Raw genomic sequence first — 26634 nt, 5'->3', positions numbered from 1 at the left:
TGTCAGGAAAATGGATATATATGCAGAAATAATGCATTACATACATTTTGCTTAACCCTACCAATGAGCAGCCACTTCACTTTTAGGAGGAAAAATAACCAAATTTCTTTAAAACTGTAATTATTTTTTTTAATTTAGTATTTTAACAGATCGGATCTTTAATGCTTCACGTTAGTAGGTTTGTAAAATCAAAATTAAACTGTAAAAGAACAAGCAATATTTTCAAGAATGTAGGCAGAGATTCAAGATAGTATCCACTTTCATTCATTTATCACAGACTTACTATTTACCAGGTTATCAACAGAAAGGTAGTAAAGCTAAAAAGAAAAATAAGACCTGGGGGCGCCTGGGTGGCTCAGTGGTTTAAAGCCTCTGCCTTTGGCTCAGGTCACGATCCCAGAGTCCTGGGATCGAGACCCGCATCGTGCTCTCTGCTCAGCAGGGAGCCTGCTTCCCTTCCTCTCTCTGCCTGCCTCTCTGCCTACTTGTGATCTATCTGTCAAATAAATAAATAAATAAATCTTAAAAAAAAAAAAAAAAAAAGACCTGGTCCCAGCCCTCTCTGAGGACATGATCTGTTTAAAACACTTGCCTTTTTCTCTCATATCTGAGAGATTCTGGGCGGGGGGGGGGGGGGGGGGAGAATCATGGTTAGATTGGAAAAAAATAAAAAGGATACCAGAGAGGGGCGCCTAGGTGGCTCAGTCAGTTATGTGTCTGCTGTCAGCCTAAGTCATGATCCTGGAGTCCTGGGATTGAACCCTGCATCAGGCTCCCTGCTCAGCGAGGAATCTGCTTCTCCCTCTGCCCCTCCCCTCCCACTGCTTCTGTGCTTGTTCTCTCTCTCAAATAAATAAAATCTTTACTTAAAAAAAAAAAAATATCAGAAAAATAAAACAGAGAACCCATCATATGAAAGATGATAAATAAAGCCCTAATGTACCAGAAGTAAGAAAAGAATGGGTAAAAGATAACCAAGAAAAAGGGACTAATGGGACTTGAGGACTAATTAAATATGGGATATTAAAAAAAGGGGGGGGGGAGACAAAGAAGACTCTCATACTTTAAGTGAGTGCCTAGAAGCTATATGATAAAGATATAAAGAAGTTTAAAAAAAGAAGGGGAAAGTGGGTATAAAAATGAGAAAGAAATGGGGCACCTGGGTGGCTCGGTCAGTTAAATGTTTGACTTTGGTTGGCTTAGGTCATGATCTTGGGGCCTAGAACCAAGCCCCATGTTGGGGGTTTGTGCTCAACAGGGAATCTGCTTGAGATTCTCTCTCTCCCTCTCCATCTGCCCCTCCCCTAGCTCATGCTTTCATGTTCTCAAATAAAATCTTAAAATGAGAAAGAAATAGTATTATTATTTTAGACATTTAAAATTTTTGAATACTATACAATGACTGGATATGTAAATTAGAAATATTTATTTATTTACTTATAAAGATGTATTTATTTGAGAGAGAGAGAATGTGCAAGTGGGAGGATAGGCAGAGCGGGAGAGAGGGAGGGGGAAAGAGGAAAAGAGAAAATAAATCCCAAGGAGGCTCTCTGCCAAGTGCGGAGCTGATATGGCTCAATCCCAGGACCCCCAAAGATCATGACCTGATCAAAATCAAGAACTGGACAAAACAGACTAGGTCACCCAGGTGCCCCTACTAGGAAAAGTAAAATACTGGTCTGTAATACAATGGAGAGATGGACTTAACAAAGTTATCAGCAGATAGTACATGAAGCTACAGGAATGAGTAAGATTTTCTAAGAACATACATAATGAGAAAAGGAAGTTAGGGCAGAACCTACCGGAGCAGTATTTAAACTGTGGGCCTGTTTTTATTGGGGTAATTTAAAATATTGCAGCAAATAAAAAAATAAAAATAAAGCAAATGTGGCAGACTTTTGAAATTTTTGAATCTTGTTAAGTAAAATTTTCCTGTTTCAAAAACCATACCACGCTTTAAGGTGGGGGTGGGCAGAAGAAGGCAGACTAAATAGAAACCATGGAAGAAAAAGAGTGGTCAGAAAATTGGGGAAGCAACAAAATTGGGTAGGGGAGGGGGAAAATAGCAAAGCTTCAGGATGGAATACGGTGTTGATTTTTTAACTTGTAATTTATGTTCATTCCCTTCTTTACACAAAGGTTTAAAGATGGCTTATAAAAATAAGACATAACAAAATGCTACAAAAAGAAAAATAAAAGAGCCCAGGAAAAGAAAAAGGGAGCTCACTAGACATGGTAACAATGAGGTCCCTGAAGGCCTTCACAGTTTCTACCGAGGGTGGGAGCAAAAACTCAGACTATTAGGGTGGGCTGAAGAGAGAATAATAACTGAAACAGTAAAGGCAAAAATACTAAGAAAGAGGATAAAAGATGAAAGAGTAAAGGTGAAAACTTACAGAATTTTATTAAGAAATCTGGTGAAAAAGAGAAATAATTCAATATGAGAAAACTGAGTCAATGGGCTGCCTTGAAATGAAATAGAACAAATCTGTAGCAGGATTAGACCTAAAATAGAAAAAAATTAACTTTCTAGAGAAAAAGAACGATAGTATTGAGTTTCTAGTCACTGTGCTTCAGTTTGTGTGTGTGTGTGTATGTGAATAAAATATGTGTTATTTCATTTTCTCTTGGGAAGATAAAATGTCCAAATATCTAGAACAAGTATGTGCTAGAAGTGGGATTGGTATCTTACACCTTTAAATGGACTCTCCCCTATCTAAGGACAAAAAAAAAAAATGAAGTACTACCAGCTCACTAGGGTGCTATGACATTTATTTGGGGGCTAGAAAGAGAGTAGCTTATTGAAAGATTGCAAAATTCTAATTTTTTAAAAAGATTTTATTTATTTACTTACAAATAAATAAAAGAAAGAGACAGTGTATGTATGCGCACATGAGCAGGGGGAGGGACAGAAGGAGAAGCAGACTCCCTGGCTTAGCAGGGAGCCTGACTCAGGGCCTGGTTTGGGACTCCAGGATCATGACCTGAGCCCAAGGCAGACGCTCAACCAACTGAGCCACCCAGGCACGCCACAAAATTCTAATTCTTGACCAGGAATCCAAACAAGCCCAACCATTCCTCATCCTTAAAAATCAGTTTTTTCTATAATCTCATTTAGGCAAGACTTTGCCAAGGAGTTTCCTTTTGAAGCTTCTATTATCTAAAATTTTGTTTTCCACATACAAAATTATAATGAAATACTGATGACCCATTTTTTTTTAAAGATTATATTTATTTATTTGAGAGAGAGACAGTGAGAGAGAACATGAGTGAGGAGAAGGTCAGAGAGAGAAGCAGACTCCCCGTGGAGCTGGGAGCCCAATGCGGGACTTGATCACGGGATTCGATCCCGGGACTCCGGGATCATGACCTGAGCCGAAGGCAGTCGTCCAACCAACTGAGCCACCCAGGCGTCCCCTGATGACCCATTCTTAAAATACATATCCCCAAACCAAGCTCACAGTTCTACTGTTTATATCTCCATTAATACTTGCAAACCTCACCTTCAAACTGTCATTCTAGTACCTAAGTATTGGCCTTCCCAAAATGCAATACATTTCTTAAGAGAATACTTCTGTTGGAATTAAAAAAAAAAGACCAAAAAGACCAAGAAAGAACTAAACCTCACTCTTGTCCTAAGAGGAAAAATGACACACTAATTAGAGGTTAATTAAAAAAAAAAATACACCAAAAACTTAAAAAGAACAAGACAAGAGTATCTAAGAGTCAAGAAGAAAGAAGCATAGAATCTGACAATTAGACAATAACTACTAATCTTTTCCAAAGCAATTTAGAGAAAAAGTGGCAGAAGCCAGATTACAAGTTAAATAGTAAATAAAAGCACAAAGTGGAAATTAAACCCCAAAAGATAGGACAGCAAAGGAAAGGATAAGAGCAGCAACTTAAAAGTGAGATATAATCAAGAGGAAGTATTCAAAATTAAAAAAGATTCTAGAGCGCCTGGGTGGCTCAGTCGTTAAGCATCTGCTTCTGGTTCTGGTCTGCTTCCTCCCCTTTCTCTCTGCCTGCCTCTCTGCCTACCTGTGATCTCTGCCTGTCAAATAAATAAATAAAATCTTTAAAAAAAAAAAAAAAAGATGTTTCCTTCTCTACTATAAATCTTCAAATAATTACTTTTATTCAGCAAATAAAACCCTAATTCACTTAACAATTATTTTAACTTAACGTGCTGACCAAGCTTATCTTTCCCAATGAATGACTCTAACAGAACACTTTTTACTATACATGACTAAAATATAAATTATGTCATATTTTTAAAAGGCTGTCAAGACTTACAATCCAGTTGCTTAACACCGAAAGTGGGCAGATGATCAGTGTTGTTCTTGATCTCTCTTCAACATCAGTTTTCTTTGAACCCTCCACTGCAGATGCTCCTGAAAAGAATGAATCAGTTGAAACAGTCTTTAGTTTTATTCTCATATATATGAAGTCAATAAAGAGATGACAATATATGCCTTCATGAAAAGAGAAAATAGGAAGAATTAAAATGAAGTAGATAGACTACTGTTTCCAGCCATGATGACATAATAGGAACTAGATTTTACCTTGTCAATTTATTATTTTTTACCTTGTCCCTTTAAACAACTAAAATCCAGACAGTGCTTACTTATAAGGAGAGGTAGAGAATTATGATTGAGAGTAAATACAAGGAAAAAGTTTGGAGTATCTCCTGATATGTATTTAAGTTATTCATTAAGATAGCATTTGTTTAATGCAGTTTTTGGAATCTGTACAGTCACAACCTCATGTAATTTCCTCCCACACTCTACTAGTGACAAACAGGATACAGCAAAAGTGGTGGTATACCACTTCTGAGATTAAGTTATAAAGGATGCAGTTTCTGTCTTGGGTGCTCTCTTCCTCTCTCTCTCTGCCCACTCCCTTTGGAGGAAACCAGTTGCCATGTTGCAAGAATACTCAGGCAGCCTATGAAAGAACACACTATAATTTTATTTTCCATTCCCCTACTGGACAGTATTACATTACTTCCAATATTTTTCTAAAGTAACACAGCAGTGAAAACTGCTTTTTCATGTGTCCTTCTACATATCTAGATGATATATCTATCTTCATTATATCTTGCCTAACTGCTCTCCATAGTAATTTACTCCCATCCACAGTGCATAAGAGTTCCTGTTGCTGTCCAATCTTGCCTATACACGGCACTGTGAGGTTTTTAAATGTTTGTAAATATAACGGGTGAAATGGTATCTCTGTTCCTTTAGTTTGATTTTTACAGTGACTGACTCTATCTGCACAGCTTTCCCTACGTTTACTGGTTCTTTACATTTACTTTCCTTAGAATGTGCATTTTTATTCTTAGTGGCTATTCCCCTACTGGACTGTCTTTTTCCAACTGATTTGCAGAGGTTTCTTTTACACATTCTAGATACGAATCCTCTGTTTAAGTTACACTTAACCAGAAATATCTTCTTCAGTCTTATCATTTTTTCACCTTGTTTATGTTACACTTTGATGCATGATAATTTAAAATGTAGGAGAATTTTATCAATTTTTTATGACTTTTTGTGTCTTATTTAAGAAAGCACAATCATTTCTGTCTCCACTCACTGATTTTTGTTTCTATTCTGTTTTTCTTTCAGAAATGTGGTTACTTTTTTTTTTTTCACAGCTATGACTTTAAAGTTTTTCTCTTCTATTATAGTAGAAGTTATGTTATGAGCCTGCAAGAAAGAACTTTTTGATTATATCTGAATTCTAATTTTACCTCAAAAAAAGAATTCCATGTTTCTTAAAATTTCTAAAATTAGGGTTAAGAGTATTCTATCTGAAATGCCTATATTTTCAATTCAATTAATTAATTCTCAGACCAAAAGTTAGCTCTTTTTTCATCATTCTGTGTTGGGCCAAATATCATCTCCTTAAACAGGACCCTTTCATCAATCATTATTTCACTATCCCCCTTTATTTTATTCACAATTCCCATTATTTAAAATTGTATGTTCCCTTGTTTATGTTTTCCCATCATTAGTCATAAACTTCATGAAAATAGACTTCTGCATGGTATATCCCCAACATGTAAGACATAGGAGACTAAGTTACAGAGATAAAATAACTAGACCCAGATTTCCTTAACCTTAGGGTTCAAACTCTTTCCTTCTCAAATATTTAGATTCTTATGCAATGTTTTCCTCTGAACTACAAAATATAAAATTATAATAAAGATGACTAACATTCATAAATGAAAAACAAATTCTACTCACACCAAGAACTGAGTCTTTATTATAATTTAAATAAATTCAAATAATTTAGCTTTTAAAGAGCCATCAATTGCTCTGGGCCTTCAGTAGAAGAAAACATTTCTGTTACTCAGATGATTTAAGGACCTCTTTTCCATCTATTTTTTACCTAACTAAAATAAGTAGAATTAGAAAAGGTACTAGGAGAACATATAAACATGCACTTCCAGGAAAAATGGAATTATCTTTTTTTTTTCTCTACTTTCTAAACTTGTACATGTTCTCTTAACTGCTGTCATTAAAACATTTTAAAATTGAAAAACAAAGTTTTAAGTTGAAAAACAGAAGCTAAAAAACCATGAAATTTACTGACCCTTTTTCAACATTCTCCTTTTTGTTGTAGGGGTAGATGAAGTAAGTGCACATACAAACTCTGTATCTTCTTTAACCTTAGAAGATCCTGCTGAAATAAAACCACAGAATCATTAAGATATTTGGAAACTTATTCTCTCCTATGCTGAGGCACAGGTACCTCCTGAGGATAGAAAATAAAAATAACACTTTCATACTCCAAATCTTAAGAGTGTATATTATCCAAAAAAACCCAAAATATCTGGTGACCAAAATTGTTGACATAGCATATCATTCCTGCTCAACAAAGAAATGTAGTCACTTGTCATAAAGTGTTACTTCTCTTGAGGAAGAGATGTGAAAGCAGGAGCAACCATATACAAAGTGATTCAGCTTCCAGGTGGAAGAATATTTTCAAGGAAATGGATGTTTGACTTCTAATGATGAGGCTGCCAAATTTTCATATTATCAGCTGGTGGTAATGAGTAATTTTCCAAATATAATATAATTTCTCAACTAATTAGTAATACAGTATGATCTAGTTTACAAGAAAAGAAAGAGTTATGTTTAAAAGGCATAGGAAAAAGTAATGATAATCACTGGTTATTTTTACATCTATATGACAAAGTGAACAGTATTAACACTAAGAAGGAGCTCCCACCCAACTTTTATAATTAAAATTTATTCACATAAGGTTTTAGAGGAGTCATTTAATAAGTAGTAAAAATTACTTTGTTTAAAGTTAGTTTAAATATTTCTGCTAGATTTTAATTTGAAATTAATATTTCAATTTGCCTCATTTACCACCCTTGGTAAATGTAAATGGCAATCAAGTGTAAGACCTATTACCAAAGAATCCAAGATAGATAAATATAAACCTATGGAGTTTTACTTTAAGTAATCCTTAAGTGTAGATTATGGATACTGAGATTTATATATATATACCTTTTACTCTTTTAGTCTCAGACTGTGGATTTTTCAGTTTCCCTACAACAAAATAAAACACAAAAAGAGTCACACTAGGAAATTAGAATGTAAGACACATTATCAAAATCAAATCCATTTCATACTACCTTTCATCTTCTGTGGCAATTCACTTATTTCATTTTCCTCTGAATCACTGCTTTCAGTGTGCTGGATAGCAGTTTTTCTTCTAAAATAGAAGTATACACAAATATTTTCAAACCAAAACAAAATGGGATATGAAAACATCGATTGAATACATGCAGTATAAATGCTTCTGTGTTGCCTGTTTATCTTCTGAAAAAATTTCAAGGAAAATTTGACAAGTGTATGCAAAATCTGCTAAAAGCATTTTGCTTTTATATGCAGATGCATTTACTACACAAAATACAGTACCACTATTATTAAATTTGAAAAAGTCAACCATCCTAAAAATAATACTCATTTTTAATACTGAGCTTAATATTTGGCAATTCAAACAAAACAAAATATCTATATAAAAGTAGAACTAAAAAGTAACTCTTGTCAAAGGAAATACTTCTAATATAATGAGCAGCTAAGATGCAAAAATGCAATTCTCTTACAATGAAAAATTTTATGTATTTTGTGTAGAAACACTACATTACAGTGATTAAGTACCTAAAAATAATGGACTTTGGAGTCAGACTGTCTAGATACAAATTTCTATTCCCCTACTTATTTGCTATGTGACTTTAGGGAAGTCACTTAATATTCTTCTATGCCTGTTTCCTCATTTGCAAAACAGAAATAAAAATACAATTCACTTCATAGATGTGTTAGTATATGCAATGTCCCTAAAACAATGCCTGTTGCACAGTAAATGTACATGTATTAACTATCCTATGTGTGTTAGTTATTACTTTTTCCTCCACGGCCTCATTACTATTTCCATGTCCTTTATATCTTATTTGGTGAATCTAACAGTGCTGTTCTCATGATAGTGGTCAGTTCAGAGTTGTAAGATTTTAGATCTATATGAGAAACTGAGGAGTCCTGGATTTGTGCTCAGTTTAGACAGGTATTAATGACAGAAAACAATTAACAAAGCCCCAGTTTTGAGATCCTTACTGGACTAGCTAATACAGACTCAGTTTTGTGGTCCCACCTACAGATATTATGGCAGACAATATATAAAAAGCCAAGTATGTAGACCTACTTCTGAGGGTAAATGAAATTTATAAAGTTAACAGATTCAAGTTAAGATCAGAGGAGCATTATGTATTTTATTCAAATTCTCCCTCTAGTTTACATTAATATAATACTCTCCATAAAAAACCTCATCACGTCTTATTTCTAAAGGTGAAATGACAACTGCGATGAGCAAAGAGCACTTCTATCAAATCATCTAATAGCAGTCTGTTTTCATCCCCTCAAAATATAAAGAAAACTCTTCTAAAATCAACAACAACAACAACAAAAAAGCCTTAGGAGCTAGATCTTAGTTCCTATGTGAAAGAAATAGAAAAAAGGTAGTAGAAAGATAAGTAATTATTAACTACCAATTCACTTATTTCATAGATTAGTATTACTTTTCTTCACCTATAAAATGAGAACACCTACCTGCCTAAGTTAGTGATTTTGGAAGTTTCAAGTAACAGAATGAATTTGAAAGAACTATATAACTGAGATAAATGGTTATATTTCTCTCCTATATCTAAGAAAATGGAGAAAGAGTTTAAACAAACATTACATACAATCAAACCATAGCAAAGTTTACCTTTTAGGGCGGGAGCTAGACAATTCTGACTTGGGATATTTATTCTTTCCCTTGACATCTGAAATACTGGGTTCTCCACTACATCTAGATCCTTTCATTTCAAAGAAAAGGACAAATATACAGAGTATTAGTAAATTGTCTTGACCACTAGCAGTATCCTTAAAACCTTGGTTTTCCAAATCAGTAGTTCAACTTTTTAAACATCTTCACTCTTGTTCTTTCAATCAGCCAGCTCCTCTCTCCACCCACTCACCACAAAGGTCTACACCATACTGGAACCTGTGCTTAGACTCTTAACTCCTCTGACTCCCAGATGCTGATCTACTTCACTTTACAAAGAAAATTGAATGCTATCTTCTATAAACTGCTAATTTTCTTACATTTTATTCCCTCAATTATCTGTATTTTCCATCAACCTTACTTCCTCCTTTCCTTCTAACGTTAACTCACCTATCTATTCTCTTGATCCCTCTGCCCCCACAGAGGCCTACAAATTCTCTACATAGTACCCAAAACCTCTTCCTATCCATGGATTTCTTTCAACTGTGCCTTCATCTCCAACTATTTCTCCATTTCTATTTCAAACTTAGCAAAATACATAATAAATAACAACTGTTATTTCCAAGTCTTCACCTACTGATCTTAAAATGTTTTTGGTTTTGCTCCACTCTAACCAATCTTCAAAGATTAATTTTGTGAATTTATTGCTAAATCAGCTATGTAACTGCTAAATCCAGAGATCTCTTTTCAGTTCTCCTCTACTTCACAATTTGGCTCTTACCTATCTTTCTACCCTTATCTGCTATTGTCCGTGTACATTACAATTACCATAAATTTCTCTGAGGTCTCAGAACAAAATATGCCTTATGTTCCTATTGTTTTGTTTTTACTGTCCTTTCATGTAATTTCTTCTCAACCAAAATGTTCTCCTCAGCTTCTCTAACTGGTGTACAACCACCCAATTGCATTGTGACCTCCTTGATGAAATTTTTCCTACCAGTTCCCATGAGATTTTTAGAAGAGATCTTAAAATTTTTACATATTACAAAGCCAGAGCGCAATTACATCATCAGACTGGAAAAATGTAAATACAGGATCATGTTCAAAAGTAAACTTTACCTTTGATTAGTCCATCTGCCTTTTCACTGGTATTGCTTCCTCCAAGTTTCATAGATTGATCGTTAACATTACACTCCTGGATGAAAAGGCATATTTCTTACATAGCACTGCTGTCAGTTTTAAATAAACTTAAAATGCATCCTTTATATTGCTTTACTTTACATATTAAAGATTACTTAGATTGGTACTCCATTCTGGAGCAATGCGGGGAGGTGCATTAAGCGAAGAGGAAAAAATAAACAAATAGATTAAAAATGTTTTCACAGGTATCTCAAAAGAGAACTAGTTGGTCTTTACCTGTTCAAAAGGAATACAAATAGCAAAACTCAATTACAAATTCATGTATATGCCTTTGTTTCAAAATCTATCAGTGTACATATAGAATACATGAATACCAAAACTTCTGTAGAAGTAAAAATTTACAGTTCTTTGTAAAAATATTTTTACATGAGTCTGAAAGGGTAGAGTTCCTCTAATCTTTCTTTCATTCTATAGGTACAAATGACAAAGGCCAATTGGGGTGAATTTAATTCTTCCCATTAAAAAAAAAAGGCAGGTGATTAAGTCATATCAAGTAGAGACTAGGACTGGGGGGCAGCAGGAGTACAAAGTAATTTTTGCTGAGATTGGGATAAGAAAGGATAATTTTAGTATTAAAAAAATATAATTTGAAACATCTTCTAAAATCCTACAAGTTTTACTAAAAATGTAGATGAAAAGATCCATCCCCTTCTAATGGTATGAGTCTAAATAAGCTGAAAATTTTAAATATAACATATCTAGAAATCATGTTAAATAGTTATTTTAAGTAATTTTTATTTGTATTTTTTCAGAGCTGAGGATATTTTATTTTAATCAATGTCAAATATTTACATTAAGACTGCATAGGCATTATAAAATTAACACACTGCAGTCCAAAATTGCCATTTTTATCATAACAGTATTACACCTTTCTTTACTTTTTTTCACAAGCTCGATAAATGATCTGATTTTTTTCTCCAAGTTTTCATTTAAATTCCAGTTAGCTAACAGTATATTAGTTTCAGGTATAGAACTGAAGTGATTCGTCACTTAATATACAATACCCAATATAAGAAACTGATACTAAAATTACTTTTCATCAAATGTTCTATGTACTCCTCTTTAATAATTAGTTCAACCATTTATTAAACAAATGCAAAAAAGAACCTAACAGTTTATCCAGAAATAAAGGATGCTCATTACTCTTTTTTTTTTTTTTTTTAAAGATTGTATTTATTTAGGGGCGCCTGGGTGGCTCAGTCATTAAGTTGTCTGCCTTCGGCCCAGGTCATGATCCCAGGGTCTTGTAATCGAGCCCCACAGCAGGCTCCCCGCTCAGCTGGAAGCCTGATTCTCCCTCTGCTTGTGTTCCCTCTTTCGCTGCATCTCTCTCTGTCAAATAAATAAATCAAATCTTCAAAAAAAAAAAAAAGATTTGATTTATTTATTTGAGAGAGAGAGCAATAGATCACAAGTAGGCAGAGAGGCAGGCAGAAAGAGGGGGGAAGCAGGCTCCCTGCTCAGCAGAGAGCCTGACAAGAGGCTCGATCCCAGGACCCTGAGATCTTGACCTGGGTTGAAGGCAGAAGCTAAACCCACTGAGCCACCCAGGAGCCCCTCATTATTCTTTTATATGAAATGATTTTGCTCAGCAAGTTTTTTCTACACGGAGTTCAAAATTAAGCCTTCTACAACATCCAAATCTATCAAGTCATATTACACTCCAAATTAATGGAACTTAAATCAATGACATTTCACTCTATAAGCTTGGACTAGCTAAATCTATTTAAAACTGTAATATTTTTGTTGCAATAAATTCTTAGTTGGAAATCACACTTTCAGCCTCAATTTCAATAAATTTGACAAAGCAGAAACACTAACACCTTCCTGCTACATAACACCTTAAATGCATGGCTGATTTTCGGGGTTGGGCGGGGGAGGCCTTATTGGTAATAGGTAATTTTTTAAGCTAATAATTGCTACTGAAGCTGAAAGTTGTCTTGCTTGGTAGTGTTCTGTTTTAATAACAAAATGTAAGAAAAACAGGATATAAAGTATCAAAACTACTCATGGTAAGGAACTGAATCCCAGATATTTGACAATAGAGTTAAACTCCAACAAAAGTACAAAGTAGGAAATGCAACCAAGGTGCAGAAATTAATAATACAGACTCTGAGTAAACAGTGGCAGGAAACTGATACACAGCCTCTTTGAAAACTAAAAAATTATGGGACGCCTGGGTGGCTCAGTTGGTTAAGCAGCTGCCTTCGGCTCAGGTCATGATCCCAGCATCCTGGGATCGAGTCCCACATCGGGCTCCTTGCTCCGCAGGGAGCCTGCTTCTCCCTCTGACTCTGCCTTCCACTCTGCCTGCCTGTGCTTGCTCTCGCTCGCGCTCTCTCTCTGACAAATAAATAAATAAAATCTTTAAAAAAAAAAAAAAAAAAAAAAAAGAAAACTAAAAAATTAGAAGAGCAGTAGTTTAAAAAAAAAGTCAAAAATTAAGTCAAAACACGTAAAAAAAATTTTAAAAAGAGGTATTTTATATATGCTTTTTGCTGTTATTCCCTACTTTAAGTTCTTTGAATTTTAAGCTGAAAATGGAAAATAACTGTTTCATTCTAATAAAATTAATTTTTTCCATAAAACTAATTCATTTTTATTCTTAGAAACTAAGTGAAGTATGTTTATATGCGATATGTAAAAAAATATATAAAAATTAAGTATCAAGAAAGTCACCCATGTTATCATCACTAGGACATGATTGTCACTATGTATGACTACATTCAGACTCAATACATACATAAATACACCTTTCTAAAATGAGACCTAGGGGACCTGGGGAGGTCAGTCAGTTAAGTGTCCGCCTTTGGCTCAGATCATGACCCCAGAATCCTGGGACTGAGTCCTGCATCGGGTTCCCTGCTCAGCCAAGAGTCTGCTCCTGCCTCTCCCTCTGCTCCTTCCCTAATTCGTGCATGCTGTCTCGCTCTCTCTCGAATAAATAAATGAAATATTAAAAATAAATAAAAATAAATAAATGAGACTCAACTCTATTCACAAATTTGTCCCTGGCCTCTTTTTTTCTTTTAACTAAGAAATATAAAAATAAGTGCTTTTCAAAAATAGGATTTTATAGTTACAAAATATTAAATTTTAAGGCTATATAATAATAGAACTTATTGGGAGGAGTTCCTTTTCTGCCTTAAATAATGCATAGAGGAAAAAGTCTGTACTTTTATCTCTGGAAAAAAATTGATTTCTGATGATTTACTTACTTCTTTATTTTTTAAACAAATTTACTTTTTTAAGTAGGCTCCATGCCCAGTGTGGAGCCCAACACAGGGCTTGTACTCACAACCCTGATGTCAAGATGTGGGCTAAAATCAAGAGTCAGATGCTTAACTGACAAAGCCACCCAAGCACCCCTCTGATAACTCCTTTACATAATTTCTCTGAAATGGCACTACTGAGTCACAGATTATAAACGCTTTCAAGATTCTTGATATATATTACCCAATTACCCCCAAGAACACAGTACCCAACTTTCATTCTTACAGCAACACATAAGAGAGGCCATTCATCATTTCTCTAAAAACACTGGATATTATCAATTTTTTGGCAAATTATTTTTTAATGACAAAATTAAAATGAACCAGGGACTTCGGGAGAAAACACACTCAACTTTACCTTCTTCAGCTGACTTTTTTTAATTCTTTCAATAGGAAGAGGTTTGCCATCATGGAAGTTGGTAAGAATAACTGCAATGGCTGTCAGGGTTTTGCCCTTTAAAAATGTTTTTAAAAGACAAATGGTCAGATTCTGAAACCTAGTTAACCAGAGAACATTCCAAAACCAATTTTAAAATCAAATGGGCAAAATCATATAGCATTCAAGGTCACAGAAGCATACTATTGTATTAAATAATCTACGTATTAATAAAAAGTACTTTATTGATTAAGAAATGCTTTCCCACACTGTATTACTAAGAATTATTAAATGGTTTAGTCTATAAAATACTATAAGCATCCCTGAGAAATGTCATTCTACTGAAAGACTGCTATTATAAGATGTTTAACCCTGAACTAATAACTTTATCATGAAACTAAAACTTTGCTTGCCAGGTAGTTCAGAGCTAATTAAATGATTATTAATTCCAGTATGCACATAAGATAATTTTATTAAGTTTCATTTAAAGATCACTGTTAAGACTCAAAAGCTTTAACTTATCAACAAAGCATAAACGACATATTTCTTGTGCATTTTTCTTAAATAGAAGCATGTAACTTTTCATTACTTTCCATAGCTCAGTTTATAATTAGCAATACAGAAATAACTCTTTGGCAATTTGAAAATAGTTAAAGCAACAGTTTTCTAAAGTGTAGCCCACAGGTCCTAGAGTTTCCCAGGACCCTCTCGGCAGCATGTACAAATCTGTTTTCAAAATACTGCTAAGACCTTATTTGTGTTTTTATCTATAGTAATACCACAAAAAGGAATTATGGACAAAACCACCGGTGCCTTAGCATGAAAACAAAGCAGCTGGCACTACATCATACTAGTGGTCATTGTATTCTTGGCTGCCACATACTCACATATCACACAAAAAAAATCTACTTATAAGAATATTCTCTGAGAATATTCTTGATGAAGCAGTACACATGACTTTTATTAAATTTTACCTTAAGTATATATGTAAATATTCTTAAATATAACAAGATGGGAAGAGCACATCAAAATACTCTTGTTCCACACCAAAATATGAGGGCTATCTAGAGAAAAATGACTTGTGAGACTGAGGTTATAAGCTCAACTAGCACCATGCATCACTATTTTTACTTAAAAGAATGACCAACAGTTATTCATGACTGAGTGGGAGACGTTTTTAAAAAATTAACAAAGTACAGCTATTTCAAGGGAAAATAATTGACAGATTTGTTGTAAGTGATAAAATCTGAACCTTCAAGCAAAAATTAAAATGTTGGAAAACTTGTATCTGGGGGTGCCTGGGTGGCTCAGTGGGTTAAAACTTGTATGTGACACCATGAGCACAGCAGCTTCCCAAAATGTAAATGCCTTTCTAATAAGATTAGCAGTACTATCAAAGAATATAAACTTTTGATACTACATAATGAAATATTATCAACATCTGGCAGATCTGTGTAACTCAATGAACCAGTATTTTCCAAATAAGCAATGACTTATGTTATAAAATTATGCATAAGCGCAATATTCATTCAATGTGCAAGCTACACCAATGGATTTTAATGCAAGAGAGTACGAAAAGCTCACTCATACCATTTTTAAGTTCCATGTTGTAACTGTTATCCTTTAATAAACTAATCCTTGCTTAATTCTGTTGTACCAAAGAATTACACACAGTTATCTAAAAAGACTATTAAGATATTCCTTAGGTTTCCCAACTACATATCTGTGTGAGAACTAATCCTTATGTACCTATATCAAAGCACCTTATCAACAGAATGAATGAAAAAGCAGTTATGAGGACTCAGAATTCATCTCTTGGGCCAAACATTAAAGAAATTTGCAAAAATGTAAAACAATGCCAGTCTTATCTAAATTATTTTTGTTTTGGAATAGTCCCTTTTCATTTAAAAATATGCTATGTATGTTAATAAGTAATGAGTTTATTGTTTTTAAATTACTAACTTCAAAATTTTTACTTTAATAATTAATACTATTAATATTGATATAACCCGCAAATATAAAAAGCCCTTTGGGACTGTCAAAAATTTTTTTAAGAAGGTAATGGTTATTGAGACCAAAAAGTATTAAAACTGCTCGTGTAAGGAATCACAAATATATATTTAATACTCTATATATCATAATACTGTGACAGAATACAAACAATTCCATATAACATTGTTGTCTTTCCCTCCCTTTTGTAAAGATCCATGAAAGATAAGCTACCTCGAATTTCCAAAGAAAACTGAAAGTACATTCATACATTATTGTATGAATATTGTATTGTAATACAATATTATATTAATTGTACCTTAACAAAATAAACCAAAACAAACAAATATGTATAACCTCATTTTAAGTTAAAGACATAGAGAAAATTATTCTATACTGAAAGTGAAATCTAGTCCCATACTGGCACCAACATATTCCTAACTACTTCAAAATTACCTTCTATAAAATCTTAATTACAAAATAAAATTTTATGAACTTAAGAAAAAAAAATAATTACCAAACCCATATCATCAGCTAAAATTCCTCCATGAACATTTTCTGGTCGGTCCTTCTCAGAAAAATTTGTTATTGTGTTATAGTATAAGTCATTTCGTTGTTCCCAAAATGGCGGAAGGTCTTTACTGTTTTCCCGTGAAACCATCCAAGCTAGAGCTTGTTTTTGATGTGGAAGCAATGGTGTTTCAACAGCCTATAAATAAAAGGAAGGTCTTAAATAGAAATAAAACCAGTCTTTTTCTCCATGCAGATTCTGGAAAACACTTGATCTTGTACTAAAAACTACACAGATTAAGATAGTATTTTAAAATTCCAAATAGTTCTAAATAAAAAATATTGGGGGGTGCCTGAGTGGCCCAGAAGAAATCAGGCCAAATCAAAAAAGAGAGGTAACCTGGGGTCTACACACCATACAAAGGCTCAAGCCCTACGAGCAGGTAAAATATGGTAACTACAATTACAAGACAAAAAGGTTAACAGAGATAGGTAGAGACAAAAAAAAAAACAAAACCCTGATGTATTTGTAGACTGATTTGAAAGGGTTAAGTGTCTGACTCTTGATTTCGACTCAGGTCAGGATCTTGGTGTCATGGGATTGAATCCCACTTCAGGCTCCACACTCAAGAGTCTTCTTGAGATTCTCTGTCTCCCTCTGCCTCTTCTATCTCACATAAGCATGCTCTCTCCCTTTCTAAATAAAGTATTTTTAGAAGTTAAATAAATACATACATATATACATAAATAAGTAGAAAATATTGGTTCAGTACCTCAGCTGGTTCCATTTCATGAGTTTTATCATCTTCTTTTAAATCTTCAAACAATTTGTCAAATTCTGTTTTAAGCTACAACAAATAGGAACAAGAAACATCATGAAACAAACCAATTAAAATAATTTCACTTAATTCAGGGCTTTCAAATCATTTAATTAACTAAAAGATTTGAATAACAAAAGGTACCTAACACATTTTTTGAGTTGCTACATTGCTCACTGAAGGCAGAATGAATAGATGCTTTAGGTTTATGAGGAACTGTGTTACAATCAAAAGAATATACATGAGAGGCACCTGGGTGACTCAGTGGGTTAAGCCTCCACCTTCAGCTCAGGTCATGATCTCAGGGTGTTGGGATCGAGTCCCGCATCCGGCTCTCTGCTCAGCGGGGAGCCTGTTTCTCCCTCCCTCTCTCTGACTGCCTCTGCCTACTTGTGATTTCTATCTGTCAAATAAGTAAATAAAATCTTTAAAAAAAAAAAAAATACGAATGAGATAAATCTAAGGTTTGTCACAGCTCTGTCACAAATCTGTACATAACACTGGGCAAGAGATTTAACCCTTATTGCCTATATCTCACTCTTATAAAATGAAAGGGATAATGTAGATTTAGAGTGTCTCTAAGGTTCCTTCTGCCATTGCAATTCTGTGATTCTATTAATTGTATTCAAAACATTCTGTCGGATCCTACCAGGTACATTTATTTGACTTTTTTCCTAAGTTAATGTCACTTCATTTACTATTACTACAAACAACTTGCTATGTGCTGCAAAATATTAATAGATGATTTTTATCTTATGCTAATTTAGTTGGTTCTTTAAACTGATCTAATCTAATTCTGTAACAACATGTGTTATAATTACTTTTATAAATAAGCACATGACTACAAAGCAGTAGCCCAGAAGAAATCAGGCCAAGTCAAAAAAGTTAGAGGTAACCTGGGGTTTACCCACCAGACACAGGCTCAAGCCCTACCAACAACAAGCAGGTAAACTATGATAACTACAATTACAAGACAAAAAGGCTAACAGAGATAGGTAGAGACAAAACAAAACAAAACAAAAACTGATGTATTTATAGACTGATCTCCATTAATTTATTATATATTCTTTTTTCCCAAATTAACTTAACCTAATAGTATCTTACAAATTAGACAAAGTAAGTACTACACTAATGTCTACGATTTAGAATTTTTTTTGCATCCCATTTGCAAACTTACTGAAACAAGTTTCAAGCTTAAAATTTTTAAAATATTTGAACATTTAAAAAAATCCAAATAATATAAAAACATCAAAACATACTAAAACATCCCATGCATATACAACAATGCATGTGTTTTAATATATGTACGAATGTGTATGCATTCCTTATCACTGCTTTCTTTTCACATAAAAGTTTTTAACATAGGCAGGCCTGGGTGGCTTAGTTGGTTAAGCATCTGCCTTTAGCTCAGGTCATTATCTCAGGGTCCTGGGATCCTGCTCAACAGGGAGTCTGCTTCTCTCTCCCTTCTGCCCTTCCCACCTGCTTATGCTTGCCCTCACTTGCTCTCTCAAATAAAGTCTTAAAATAGTTTTTAATATATATTCTATAACATGTTTCATAACTTAACATACCCGAAGATCACATATACTAGCACATACATATTTATCTTATTTTTTAAAACACTATCTTCAACATTTAAAATTCACTTTTAGATTATAAAATAAAAAAGCAGCATACCTGCTCAGTTGTCATCTGTACTGCAGCATGAACTGGCATACTATAGCTTGGTCCAGCTCTTCCAGAGCCCCAACTACTTTCTAAACTGAATCCTAAAGCTGTAATTTACAAAATGAAAAGAATAAAATCATCAAATGAATTATCTTTTAGTGACTTTTAGAACTTATGTTTGAAATATATTTAAAAGATTTTTTAAAAAACTAAAAGTCGGGGCGCCTGGGTAGCTCAGTGGGTTAAAGCCTCTGCCTTCCACTCAGGTCGTGATCCCGGGGTCCTGAGACCAAGCCCCGTGTTGGGCTCTCTGTTTGGCGGGGAGCCTGCTTCCCTTCCTTTCTCTGCCTGCCTCTCTGCCTACTTGTGATCTCTCTCTCTGTCAAATAAATGAATAAAATCTTAAAAAAAAAAAAAAAAAAAACCTAAAAGTTATTAAAAAATACATTGTTAAAATAATTTCACATTTTTGAACAAACTCTTGCCAAATAAATATTAGTTCTTCATTTCCTATTGGGAGATTCTTTTTGTCTTTTTCAAAGATGAAGTTTAAAATCAGTGATTTCCAGATGTTATCATTGAGGAAACCTAGGGAAAGGAATACAGAACCTCTTTGTACATAGTCTGTGTTGTGTGTGCATGTTCACACACACACACACACATGCGCGCGCGTGCGCCCCTTCCTATGAAGCTATAATAATTTCAAAATAAAGAGGAAAAAAAATCAGGTATTTCCTTAAAACAATTTCTGAGTTACAACTCAGAGCCTTCAACACACAAATCAGTTTAGCCAAACAAACTCAAATTATTTCTCAAGAGAAGAAATGTTTTACAATTCCTACATCTTACAATAGCAAAAAAAAATAGGAGCTTAAACTCTAAAACCTACTTTTTGGTGCAGGACCCAATTTAAATCCATGCTTCTTCAACTGATCTAAAACCGCTTTTCTATGTTCTTCTTTTCCCCAAAAAGTCATATGGAGAGGCATGGTAAAGGCATTGTTTGCACCAAAAGGAACGACCCTATTATATTTAAGAGAAAAAAAAAAAAGAAGAGAGAAAATTAGAAATGTTTTATTTTTTACTTCCATTAAGAATGTGACTATTAAATACTGTAAGCACCTCATTCAAATTTTGCAAGGAAGTGAAATAAGAAGGAACTATATGGGCAAACTAGAAAGACAGAAGTAGTACAGGGACAGTATCAACAACCATCACTTTCTGTTCCTCTGTTTTTGAAACAGAAAGAAGAAACTGAAAGAATAAAGCAGGGTAACCTATAATTGAGATTGTAAGATAGGTACAATAGTAAGTTTAATTGGGGTAGAGCTTTCACTAACAGAACCACTGATGGTAGCAACCAATTCTGGGAGAATGGGAAATAATTTGCAAGAACTACATCTGACCCTTAACAACATGGGGACACTGATCCCCTATGCAGTCAAAAATCCACATATAACGTTTGACACCCTAAAATCTTAACTACTAATAGCCTATTGTAAGCCTTACCAATACCATAGTTAACATATATTTTGTAGGTTATATGCATGAGAGACTGTTTTCTTAAAGTAAGCTAAAGAAAACATTCACAAAATCATAAAGAAGACAGAATACGTTCACAGTATTATACTGCATTTATTTTTTAAAAATCTGCATTTAAGTGGACCCATACGGGTCAAACCCATGTTGTACAAGGGTCAACTGCATTTTTGACCCAGAATTCACTAAAAATTTATTCTCAATATCCAAAAAATTTAATGAACTGAGAATGGAGAAAACAAGTGAGAAGACATTACTCAGTATTTATCATCCAACATCACCTTTTCATATTCTAAACATTCCATACTTAAAGTTGAGCTCACAGACTAAATGCCTAGAAGAGAAAAAAAGGTAACCAAGGACACTGGGAGTTTTAAAAAAGGAAGGGGTGGTAGAACTGGGAGCGTATAGGCCTTGCCTAAAGTAGCAGCTGCTACCCTGTTCCAGTCAACTGATATCCTGTGAAAATGAAGGTCAGATCTTCCATTTGTCAAGATAAATCTATATAAATAATTTTTACATTAGGTAAAAAATAAACTTGTATAAAATGCAGAATATCCAGATATTTGAATATTAGAAATGAATGAAAAATTATAAAACACTATGTAGGCAAAATGAAACTCACTTACATATGATCACAGGCTACTAGTTTACAACCTCTGATTTAAACACTTTTAAACTCCCAAATCGATGCACTAAAAAGTTTGGACACATGGTGTGGACCTCCTAATATTTGAGCCAAAGTCTACTATTCTCCGTGGTAATAATTTAGTAGAAAAGTAAGGGAATAGTTGTTTCATGGATGGGGTAGTAGAGGCAGATGGGAAAAGAATTAACACATTTATTAACACACAATAAAGGCATAGTGATAAAAGTTGTAAGGGCAACTATACAGCCTCTTAACAAATTCAAATATCACAACTTCTAATTATTAAAACTAAACTCTGAAAATACATTACCCTTCAATCTGTGCCAATTTGTTGTCCATGATATAGGCCAATGCAGCTGCAAGATCTTTCTTTAAATGGCCAACCTGATTTCCATTTACATTGTTTACTTTAATTGCATTCTTATCATAGGGATTATTGGGCTCTCGTTGTAATGCAACCATTTCATTATTATTAACCTAATAATAAACAGATAATATTATAAATAATAAACGCAATAGGAACTTTCTTCAATAAACTTTTCTGGGCTTCCCATTTACTTTTTAATACTTAATAATAGCATATAAAAATGTATATTTTATTAGGCTTATATTGTATATTAACATAAAAATATATTTTATAATATTTTTATAGTATTTTTTAAACTTACATTCACTGGAAAGTTAAAAGATCCTTGATATCTGCATGATACATTCAAAACTAAATAAAAGAGTCACACTAACATTTTTCAACATCATAACTTCCGAAAACAGGTGATCTTTATTGAATGCTTATCATATGCTATTGTTCTAAGAATATTACATAGAATTAGAATTTACATCCAAGCAAGCTGGTTCCTAAGTGTGATTTCTCCAGACTCTAAAAAGGGAAAAAGTTATTAATTCTAAGCCAGAATGGAACAAAATTAAGAAAATATATCCAACCTTCAACTCATGCCATTCTGATTCTACCAGATTAGAAATTGCCTGAAGGTGACATCACTGAAAACAGAAGAGTTAAGGACTTTTGAAAATTCTCTCTTCCATAATGGCAATGAAAAAAATGACAGAAATTTTCAGAATCAACTTTTCCAGATATCTAGAAAACCAACCAAAGGACTGCAGAAACCTGAAGGGTGTTAATTGGAGAAAAACAGCTAAACATCAGTGCTCTAGTCCCTCTCCATCTCTCAGCTGCATGATAGCCTTTAAAAATAACTTGCTAAAAGTCTTAGTGCAGTCTAGCAGTCACCAAAGGGAGTGCAATGGAACAGAATCTTTCACAGATTCATTCCCAAAGAATTGTTATTATTTGACCTGTATGATGGTTCTCCAGAAGATCTCCACGTGCAAAGTGATCTCTATTTGATCTCTGAGCGCATCCAATACAAAAAAACCTTCTTCCTTGGGGGGGGTATTTATCAGAAACAATTTTAAAGGCAGTGGGTAATAGATGGGGCAAACAATACAATAACCGAGAAGATTAAAAGGAAAGCTGGGGACTAAGATGTCCATCTTTGAATGGCTTTGAAAAGCTCCAATGGCTTTGAAAAGCTCCAATACATTTCTGGGAATGTACAAGGCCATATTCAAGCAGAGGGCTGTATGCAAGCCTGAGGCTGTGCATATGATCAGGGATAGACTTCAGAAGACCCTAAGCTCACACCTCTGACTACACTTGCGGCTCTGAACAAGCAGGACATGAATGTTAAGGAAGCAATGTCAACTGAAGAGTGCCCCAAATGCATATAGATCCCCTCATTTAGTAAAGACTGAAAGACTGGTATAATTATAAGCTGACTACTAAGTTAACCAAATGCAGACATCGGTACATTTTACAGGGTTAATTCAGGAAAATCATTAAACAAGCAACAATTAGCAAAATCAGCAACAACAAACAACCCTGGAGACAGAGAAGAATATCTAATTTTTACTGTTGCCACATTATTTAAAATGTCTCCTTTTCAACAACAACAACAACAAAAGACATGCAAAGAAATGAGAAGGTATAGTTCACTCATAAGAAAAAAGCTATCAGGGGCGCCTGGGTGGCTCAGTGGGTTAAAGCCTCTGCCTTTGGCTCAAGTCATGACCCCAGGGTCCTGGGATCGAGCCTCATGTCGGGCTCTCTGCTCTGCAGGGAGCCTGCTTCCTCCTCCTCTCTCTCTCTCTCTGCCTGCCTCTCTGCCTACTTGTGATCTCTGTCAAATAAATAAATAAAATCTTAAAAAAAAAAAAAAAAAAAAAAAGCTATCAACTGCCCGTGAGGAAGCAAAGATGTTTGACCTACTAGGAAAAAAATTTAAAGTTATGTTCAAAAACCTAAAGCAAACCATGTCTAAAAATACTAAAGGAACGCACAAAAACTATGTCTCACCAAATACAAAGTCTATTGTCAAAAAGTGAAGTAAAAAAAAAAAAAATTTTCACTAGAAAGGCTCAATAGCGGATATGCGGAGGCAGAAATATTAATGAAGTTGAAGACAGGTCAATTAGATTAGTCTAAGAATGGTTAAAGAGTCTGAGAAATAGAAAGACAAAAGATGGAGAAACATGAACAGGCCTTAGAGATCTGTGGGACAATAGCAACCATATCTAAGATACACACCAGTCTCAGAAGGAGAGGAGAAAAGGGGTAGAGAGGATATTTGAAGAAATAATACCTGAAAACTCCCCAAATTTGATGAAAAACGTTAATCTACATATCTTAGAAAGTCAACAAACTCCAAATAAACTAAAAGAGATCTAAACCCAGACACAGCATAATTAAGCTGTGGTAAAAAATGCTGAAAGCAACAAGAGGAGAAACGCCTTAGTTATAGGGGGATCCTCAATAAGGTTAAATATCTGATTTCTCATTAGAAAGCATAGAGGCCAGAAGACAGTGCAATAACTTTTCAAAGTGCTTCCAAAAAAACTAAAGCCAAGAACTGTATATCCAGTAAAACCACCCTTCAAAAGTATAGGAGAAATTAAAGACATACCAGTTAAACAAAAACTGAGAAATCACCACCAGCAGACCTGTCCTATAAGAAATATTAGAGACCTACATCTGAAATCAAAGGACTAGACAATAACTTGAATCTACACAAAGAAGTAAGGACTAAAGATAAGGGTAATTAGGTAAATATAAACAGTATAATTTCTTTTGGTTATTAACTTTTTTCTCCTACCTGATTTAAAAGTACATAAAACAATCATAAATACATGTTGATGAGCATTCACTGTATATAATCTGTATGTTAACAGCACAAAGGAATGGGGGATGAGGGAAATGGAGCTATCTATAAGCAAAATTTTTGTATGCTATTAAAATTAAATTGGCACTAATCCAAACTAAATTTTTTATGAATTAAGATATTAACTGTAATTTCCCAGAGCAACAAATAAGGAAACAACTCAAAATATATAGCCAAAGAAACAAGGAACTTAAAATGGCACACAGAGAATGTTAACACAAAAGATGGCAGTAATGCAGGCCAGACAGAAAGGTCACATATTGTATGGCTCAATTTATATGCATTGCATACAGTAGGCACATCCATATAAGTAGAAAATAAATTAGTAGATACCAGAGACTGAGGAGAGAGAATAATGGCGAGTGATTTCTAATGCATACAGGGTTCTTTCTGGAGTGATGAAACATTCTGGAACCAGACAGCGGGGACAGTTACATAACCTTGTGTATAAAAACCACTCAAATCTATGTACACTTAAAAAATGGTGAATATTGGTAGGGGTGCCTGGGTAGCTCAGTGGGTTAAGCCTCTGCCTTCAGCATAGGTCATGATCTCAGGGTCCTAGGATTGAGCCCCGCATCGGGTTCTCCGCTCAGCGGGGAGCCTGCTTCCCCCTCTCCCTCTTCCTGCCTCTCTGCCTACTTGTAATCTCTCTGTCTCTGTCAAATAAATAAATAATTTTTTTTTTAAAAATGGTGAATATTGAGACACCTGGATCACTCAGTTGGTTAAGCGTCTGCCCTCAGGTCAGGTCACTATCCCAGCATCCTGGGATCAAATCCTGCATCATGCTCCTTGCTGAACAAGGAGCCTGCTTCTCCCTCTGACTGCCCTTCTCTCTGACAAATAAATCTTTAAAAAAATAAAAATGGTGAATTTTATGGTAGTGTTTATCACTTTTTTAATTGTCTGAAAAAGACAAGGGAATGCTGCTTCAAACCACCACCAAGATCTGTCTACTGATTTTTCACTATAGCCTGACCAATCAGATTATCAGATACTCCTTCTCTAGTCCTTTGGAGATATTCATAAGGCATAGCTCTATCCTCTCCCAGTCCCATCCTCTCTGCCAATGCCTGCAAGCCTGATATTTTTTTACACAAAATTATGCAAATCCCAGGAAATATACAACCTCAAAAAGGCAAAAAGAAAACAACCAATATATTTTAGATTTTATCTCAAACAAGAAAATTAGGTAAGTTTCTTTTATTGTAATAAATTATCACTTATTAAAATTAGGTAACTGTCACTTACTACAGACGTAAGTAATTACTGATAGTAGACAGTAGATAGATAGTAGAAAGTAATTAATGATAGTAGAATTTAATATAGAATACATATAGGCCAAAATGCTAGAGACAACAAAAACAAAGAAAACAAGACCTGAGCACCAAGACAAAAAAGGACATATTAAAAAAAAAGATTAAAAACAATAAAAAGAGAATTATGACTACTTATAACAATATTTTTAGAATAGGAAAAAAATAATCTATTTTATTATAAAATACTTTGATGTGTCAAGAAATAAATTTAACCATAAACTTTAAAAAGCACGTTAAAAAAAAAAATTAGCAATTCCTGGGGCACCTGGATTGCTGAGTCAGTTAAGCCTCAGACACTGACTCTTCAGCTTAGGTCATGATCTCAGGGAGATCCAGCACCACACAGGGCTCCACACTCAGCAGGGAGTCTGCTTCTGTCCCTAGCTCTCCCCCTGTGCAAGTGCAGTTGGAGGCACTTGCACGCATGTGCGTGCTTTCTCTCTAAAACAAATAAATAGGCTAAATCGGTTAACCATCTGCCCTCAGCTCAGATCATAATCCAGGGGTCCTGGGATTGAGCCCACATCAGGCCCCCAGGATTCTTACTCAGCGGAGAGTCTGCATTTCCTTTTCCCTCTGTCCTTCTCCACCCCTCCCCAACTGAAGCTCTTTCTCTCTCAACTAAATACAATAATAAAATCTTTAAAAATAAAATAAATAATCTTTAAAAAATAGCAATGCCAACTTTTTGTATCAAAACTTAGGAGATACAACTAATATAGTACTTTGAAGAATGTTTAAAAGATTAAAAGCTATTTTTTTTTAAGATTTTAATTTGA

General features: G+C 34.3%; 1 protein-coding gene across 6 annotated transcripts in view; it reads right to left on the bottom strand.

The window, feature by feature from the left end:
• HLTF (helicase like transcription factor) overlaps positions 1–26634 on the bottom strand; it is a 52650-nt gene that overhangs the window by 19999 nt on the left and 6017 nt on the right. For 4 of the 6 annotated variants that reach the window (XM_059163819.1, XM_059163820.1, XM_059163821.1 and 1 more), the window contains exons 3-14: positions 21608–21774; positions 19999–20132; positions 19119–19216; positions 17394–17468; positions 16628–16819; positions 14104–14199; positions 10393–10468; positions 9274–9364; positions 7646–7725; positions 7518–7559; positions 6595–6684; positions 4297–4394 (exon numbers count right to left, since the gene is read on the bottom strand). In XM_059163819.1, the coding sequence (XP_059019802.1) occupies positions 4297–4394; positions 6595–6684; positions 7518–7559; positions 7646–7725; positions 9274–9364; positions 10393–10468; positions 14104–14199; positions 16628–16819; positions 17394–17468; positions 19119–19216; positions 19999–20132; positions 21608–21774 (1239 nt within the window). The remainder of the gene's footprint in view (positions 1–4296; positions 4395–6594; positions 6685–7517; positions 7560–7645; positions 7726–9273; positions 9365–10392; positions 10469–14103; positions 14200–16627; positions 16820–17393; positions 17469–19118; positions 19217–19998; positions 20133–21607; positions 21775–26634) is intronic. The other 2 variants (XM_059163822.1, XM_059163824.1) reach the window with 1 other exon arrangement.

This window comes from Mustela lutreola, chromosome 2 (genome assembly GCF_030435805.1).
Source record: "Mustela lutreola isolate mMusLut2 chromosome 2, mMusLut2.pri, whole genome shotgun sequence".
Taxonomy (NCBI): Eukaryota; Metazoa; Chordata; class Mammalia; order Carnivora; family Mustelidae; genus Mustela; species Mustela lutreola.
This window is presented reverse-complemented; position numbering and strand designations above follow the sequence as displayed.